The 7,105-nt window shown below is 46.9% G+C and overlaps 1 protein-coding gene across 1 annotated transcript; it reads left to right on the forward strand.

Moving 5' to 3' along the window:
• Nucleotides 1–696: 696 nt before the first annotated feature.
• Nucleotides 697–4,234, forward strand: ptpro (protein tyrosine phosphatase receptor type O; the record flags this gene model as incomplete). Its single annotated transcript, XM_008293776.1, has 6 exons — nt 697–858; nt 1,008–1,130; nt 1,211–1,365; nt 2,374–2,509; nt 2,720–2,829; nt 3,145–4,234. Coding segments are annotated over 5 exons (681 nt in total), but the record flags the coding sequence as incomplete, so codon positions are not given.
• Nucleotides 4,235–7,105: the final 2,871 nt, after the last annotated feature.

The following is a 7,105-nucleotide window of genomic DNA, read 5'->3' on the forward strand; positions in this document are numbered from 1 at the left end:
ACGTTACAAACAAGTCCTCTAACATGGTTTGGGAGTGAGTCAGTGCATGTCGTAGAAATCACCTCAGGAAAGTATTTCACAAAGAAAAGTCATTTTGAGTTTTGGCGTGAAATAAAAAAGTCATGCTATAGGGCAGCTGCTATAGCTCACCTGGTTGAGCTGGTGTCCTATGTGTAGGGCTACAGTCCCAATGAAATAAAATTTTTCACCGGGTCTGATGTACATGGCAATTTTGGTGAGTTTTCGAGTATGTTTAGGGCCTCAAAAACGCGTGTCTTTGGCACGAATAATAATAATAATCCGAGCAGTTCCAATAGGGTCTTCGCACCCTTTTGGGTGCTCGGACCCTAATAATGATTTCAAAAAAAGACGTAAAAATACAAAGTCAGAGAATAAAGAGAAAAAGGAGGTTAAACATCAGCCTGTTTCATGATCAGAGTTTTGTATGAACCTTTATTGACACATTTCCTCTGAGATACATGTGAGATGTGTGTCCGCCCCCTGGTGGGCGCTTCCTGTTACTGCAGATTTAATTGTGTGTGAGCGATACCGGAGTGTTTCCATCAGGAGACGACGTGCAGAACGCGTCCGTCAGAGAAGTTCAAGCTTTAAATAAAGTCAGAACAGATACCAAACGTTCATCATCATAAAACATCAGACTCAGTGTCCTGAACTCGTTCTCTGTGACGTGTCATTAACTCGGAGCTTCTGGGGAACCTTCAGGGCTACAAACACTCGAAGGAGTACATCGCGACCCAGGGTCCGCTGCCCGAGACCCGGAACGACTTCTGGAAGATGGTTCTGCAGCAGAAGTCTCCGATTATCGTGATGCTGACGCAGTGCAACGAGAGGCGGAGGGTGAGTCCAGCTTTATACCCACTACATCCGGAACCAGAGTCACAGCTGCCCTCTGGTGGTCGGTTCCTGTTACTGCAGCTGTAGTTATGTGTGTCTGCCCCCCAGTGGTCGGTTCCTGTCACTAGTTTTTGGTCTGCGGTGTGTTCCAGGTGAAGTGCGACCACTACTGGCCGTTCACCGACGAGCTGGTGATGTACGGCGAGATCAGCGTGGAGATGATGTCAGAGACCAAGTCCCCCGAGTGGACCATCACCAAGTTCAGACTGGGATACGTGAGTGTCGCCACGGTAACAGCTCGTCTCCTAACCGGTATTTGCGTTGATTTGACATGACTCTCCGTCGCCCCCTTCAGGCCGACGAGACTCAGGACGTCCTGCACCTGAACTACACCTCGTGGCCGGACCACGGCGTCCCCACCGTCAACGCCATCGAGAGCATCCTGCAGTTCGTCCACATCGTCCGACAGCAGGCGAACCGGACCAAAGACCCCATCATCGTCCACTGCAGGTGAGGACAGAACCAGACCCGGGCAGAGCCTCGGCGCCCTCTGGTGGACACACCGAGGACGTCAGAACTCTGAGTCTGACCAACAGGAGAGACGATGATTAATCTGGTTTACAGACTTTATTTATTTGAATCTGATTCATACCTTGAATGATCACTGAACACTTTGTTCCATCGTTTTGAAGTCTGACTTCTAGAATTCTATTTTTTTCCGCCTTCATCTCCGTCTGTTCGTGAAGCGACGCAGCAGCTTCCTGACTCTGTTCAGATCTGCTGTGAACTAATTGATGATGAATAAATGATGAACGTGTGAATAAATGATGAAGTCGGAGCCGACAGACGACTCAACGTCTCTGGTTCTGGTTTTACAGGAACATCAGATTCATCACATTTAATCCTGGTTTTCAGAACGCTTTACATTTCTAGTGTTTCTCCTCCTCTGCTCTGTGAGAACTCTGACTGCTGGTCCCAGCCGAGTCGGTTCTGGTTTCATCATTTCATCGAGGAGTTCAGAGTCTTTGGGTTTTCATAGAATCTGTTTTTGGCAGGTTTCGATAAACATCAGTATCGTGATGCATTCAGGGACTGGAAGCTGAAAATCTGGTGATTCTTTCTGTTCTTACGGTTCTGGCTGATAAATGGGTCAGTTCAGACGTTTTCAGAGGGAACCCGTCCTGTAACAGCTAACTGGGAGGTTTTAGGGTTCAGTGGGTCCAAGAGGTTCTGGTCAGAGTCAGAACCGAGCTGCATGTTGACACCAGGCCTCGGTATGAAAGCTGTGACGCTGTGGAGGCTGAAACAGGATGAACTGTAGAGACAGAAACTTCTGGTTCTGAGCGGGTCGGTTCTGCTGAGGTTTCATTTCCTGACAGCGAACCGTAAAACGATGACCTAACGTCCCTCATGTCGTTCATTACTGGGCGCGTTGCCACGGTAACAGCAGCAGAGGCTCCCTGTGTTCTGATTGGACGCCTGTCTGTCTGTCTGTCTGTGTGTGTGTGTGTGGTTCAGCGCCGGCGTCGGCAGAACCGGAACCTTCATCGCTCTGGACCGACTGATGCAGCACATCAGGGAGCACGAGTTCGCCGACATCCTGGGGATGGTGTCAGAGATGAGGTCACACCGACTGTCCATGGTGCAGACCGAGGTCAGACACACACACACACACACACACACACACACACACACACACACCTATACACACCTACACACACCTATACACACACACACACATCTACACACACCATCTGTACAAGTCAAACATCGTCTGATTGAACGGTTAGGAGCTGATCAGCTGTTCACTGCGGCTGTGATCAGGATCAATAACGTGATCGGTTTGTGTGTGTGTGCTGTGCAGGAGCAGTACGTGTTCATCCACCAGTGTGTGCTGCTGATGTGGCAGAAGAAGAAACAGTCGAGCATCACGTCAGACGTCATCTATGAGAACGCCAGTAAAACATAAGACACGTGAGTCACATGACCAGAGATCAATCACATGATCAATCACATGACCAGAGATCAATCACATGATCAATCACATGACCAGAGATCAATCACATGACCAGTCACATGACCAGTGATCAATCACATGATCAGTCACATGATCAGGAGAAGGTAGGAGGTCATGAAGCTCAGCCTCTGTTCACGACAGCGGATCGAATTCTAAAATACCATCGTTCACACAAACCCTCATGAACATGCGGTTAAGAGCTGCTATGAGCTGCCAGACCTGTAGGGGGCAGTGGCCTCAGACCTCTGACCTGCTGCTCTGCTGTGTTTCAGGCTGGACGCTGCCTCCTGAGCTTCAGACCTCCATCTGTGCAGAAGAAGAAGAAGAAGAAGAAGAAGCGCTTCATCATCGTATCAACAGCAGAACATCTCAGCGAGAAACACCCACCGGCTCCCCACACTTTAGTTTGGTGTTACGGACGGACGCTTTGCCTTAAGGAGCCTTCACCGACTGGACCGCCACCACCCGATTCATCCACCAGGCTCCGAGCGGCGCCGACCTGCCGAGTCCTGAACCGACACCACGAGGACCCGATCAGCAGAAACACGACACTTCATTTATGACTTCATCTCAGGAGTGGCTGAAGAACCAGCAAGCACACGACCTCCTGCTCCTCCTGCCACCAAACTACTGCCACCGCCAAGAGTCCCAGCCGGCCAGGACTCAGCAGACATCCACAGAACATCCAGAACACGTCCAGAACACGTCCAGAACACGTCCAGCGAGCAGCGCGTCTGCAGCCACATGAGCACAACGGTACCTTCAGCTGTTTGGGTCCAAACACTAAAACCAATGTCCACTGACAGGAGGCGCCGGACTTTGAGGAACATGTTGAACGTTTGAGCTGCTAAAAGATGTCGGGTCCAAACTGGTGACTGTTCTGGTTCTGAACATCTGAAGGCACAGAGACAGAAGCGGGTCGGAGCCTCGTGACGCTGCTGTTTGCATGTTGAGGCAGTTTAACGTTTAGACGATTCTCGTGTAGAAGCTGTAGTTTGGATTTGCACTGAGGACAGAACCACCAACCCGGTTCTGACAGCAGAACTGGACCCGGTTCTGGAGGCTCCGATCAGACAACAGAAGCAGACAAACTGCTTGAGCTCCAGTTGGAGGCGACAGAAACAAACATATCTGCTCTGAGTCGACCCGAACCGACCCCAGAACCAGAACCTGCTCATATCAGAGTTTAGCTACAAACTTCAAACCTGCAAAGATGAACCGTCCAGAACCGTCCAGAACCGTCCTTCTCACTCAAACATTCACTGTTTCTGTTACAACAGAGTGTCTGAAGATCCTCAGTCCTCCAGGTTCTGGTTCTTCTGGTAGTTTAATGGTAGCAACTGGACCTGCTTGAGTTCCTTGAAGACGTTCCACCTCCATCCAGGAGGCTTCATCAGCTCTGACTGACTAGTTGGGAGTTCCACATCCTGATATCCCGAAGGAGCCACTAACACCTGAATTTGGGTTTAATTGGGGGTTTGTTGCTCCTCCCCCTCGTTATGTGGGTCGTTAGTGCTCCCCCAGCCACAGTGGGGTTCGTTAGGGTCTTAGGTGTGGATGTGGGTTCATCTTCAGGTGAGAGGTGATGCCTCAGACCAGGGAGGACCAGGTCCAGTTGCTACGATTAATCCACGAGAAGAACGTACAACAGAACCTTCAAACAATGTTTTACATCCGAACCCAAAGTTCAGGTTCTGAATTACAACTAGGACGACGACCTCTGAGACACGTTGACTGGAAATAAACAAAAGTTTAGTTTAAAACCCAGACACGTTGGTTCTGACCCGCATTCCACGCTTCAGTTTTATTTATTGGGTTTTCAGTTTGAACACTACGTGAACTTTCACACTACAGTCGGTTCTGATCGCACATTTAGTTCCGACAGTTTGTCTCTCGTTAATCACGACGATCCAGTAAAACGCCGAAGTTAGTTTTTAAAAAGTTCTTCTGATTCTCCACAGAAGTAGAAGTTCTGGAGCAAAGTTCTGCTGAGCATCAACCCGACGTCACATCAAACCGCTCAGTCGGTCAAACAGAGTTCACAGGTTTGCCTCAAAAAAAGAGAAGATCCCAGAGTTTAGGTTCAAAGTCGGTTTATTAAACTCATCATGAACATTCTTGTTGTTAATTAGCTGTGAGCCGCGTTTCTCTTCCATCGACATTAAAGTTCAACTTAAAGCCACAGTTTGGATTTTAGACACAACAAACGGCACGTTTGACTTTTTATACTCGAGTCCCAACATTTCTCTGCATGAACTGTTTCTGACGTTCACCTGCAGCCTGAACGTTTAAACATTTATTTAAATCTTCACTGATTTAGTTGAAATGATTCAAAGAGCAAAACGCTGCTCGAAGCATTTTCATGATCATTTAGAAAATCTGCCTCGAAAACCAGCTTACATCCAGTTTCTCATCCTTCAGACTTGTTGTAATGAAACAGTGAATGAAGACCTGCTGCTGGCTGGTGGCGCCCCCTGCTGGCTGCGGCGCCCCCTGCTGGCTGCGGCGCCCCCTGCTGGCTGCGGCGCCCCCTGCTGGCTGCGGCGCCCCCTGCTGGCGGCCGGACGTCGGTTCGGGTCGACTCTTGTTCTGTACAGAAACGCCTCGGAGCCGTTTTACTGCTTCGTTCGGTGGCTTCGTTGTGATTTTGCATCTTTCTACTGAAGATTTGACTTGAAGGAACAAAAACAAACGTTTCTGACTCACACTCAGTTCAGGGTGTCGCCAAAATAAGAGCTGCAGCAAACAGCTTCACAATAAAAGCTTCAACAGACGTCACTGGACCAGTGGAACCAGTTTCATTCATCTAACTGGACACAACTCTGACAGAACGGAACATTACAAGTTTGTTTCTGAGGTTCTGAAATCCGTCAGCGTCTTATTAATTTTGACAGTAACCGTCTCAAACTGTCAACAAAAAAAGCCTGAAGATGATCCATATAAACATTAAATCACTTTTTATCATTTTTAATTTTAAGGTGGAAATCTTTATATTCAGTAAATTAAATTTATTAAAACATTTGTACAATTTGTTGAAACTAATTTGATCAAAATAAAAAACTAAGTTTAAAAAAGACCTCCCTGAACGTTGAGGATTCTGGTGCCGATACAGAAATTAAACAACTAATTAATCAAACATTAACGACAGACTTCATCACTTCCAACAACTTTCAATAAAAACTAGAACATCTGTTAGAATCAGGTTTTTATATTAAACTCTACATTTACATGAACAGCTGAACAGACTCTCTGTTTACACGTTGTTGTTGTTGTTGTTGTTGTTGTTGTTTGATGTCAACACAAATAGAAAATATCCCAAATTGTCCTTTAAGTCTTTGTGATATTTACATTTATTCGTGTTATCCTGGATGACTGGTTTAATCAAAATAAATAAATTAACTGAAACATCCTGAGACTGAAAATTTAAATTCGGACCCAAAATCTGCAGAAATGTTTACATTTCAAGACTTTGGAGCCGATTTAAAACTAACTTTGATCGTGTTTCTGTCAAACTAACGATAAAATTATAAACTCTTGGTGCGTTTTCATCTCGATTTCACTAAAAGCTGCTGAGCTCCAAGCTGCATCTGAAGCTTTTATTTTGAAGGGCAGCTGTTCCCTGTATTTCGGCGACACTCTGTTCTCACTTTGTACAAAACTGAAATAAGTCGTTGAATGTGTGTGAAAGGCTGCTGGACTCTGTGGCCTTTGATTCTTTACCTGTCGGCGGAGTCGGACCTCGGCCGGGTCAGACTTCGGTTCTGTCGCCTCTGGATCTGAAACCTTCACTGTTAGATATCAGACGTACTGTACATACTACTACTGCTTAATACTCTGTTTCTACTCGTCATTACTGAGTACTTCTTGTGAAATGTTGCTTTAGAGGTTCGTTTTTTAAAGTTGTTGTAAATGTGAATCATCGTTTTCTGAGCCAGAAGCCGAACTCGGCGGCGTCTCGTGGACTCGGAGGACTCGTCTGAGAAACGCACTTTGGTACGGCTGTCGGGAAACGCTTCTGAAACCTTCAGAAAACGTTCCGGCAGCTCAGCACTGAACACTTCTACAGTTCTTTCTCTTTGCTTCGTGTTTGTCGGTCGACTCGTTCGTCATTGGTGCCATTCTCGTGCATTGTGTCACTTACAGTTTAAAGGCTGTCACAGAGTTTTAATGTGTGTGTTGAACAAAATAAAATGTTGCAGTTACACCTGTTGGTTCTACTTCCTGTCCACGGTC

Source organism: Stegastes partitus, unplaced genomic scaffold (assembly GCF_000690725.1).
Source record: "Stegastes partitus isolate 25-593 unplaced genomic scaffold, Stegastes_partitus-1.0.2 Scaffold911, whole genome shotgun sequence".
Lineage (NCBI taxonomy): Eukaryota > Metazoa > Chordata > Actinopteri > Pomacentridae > Stegastes > Stegastes partitus.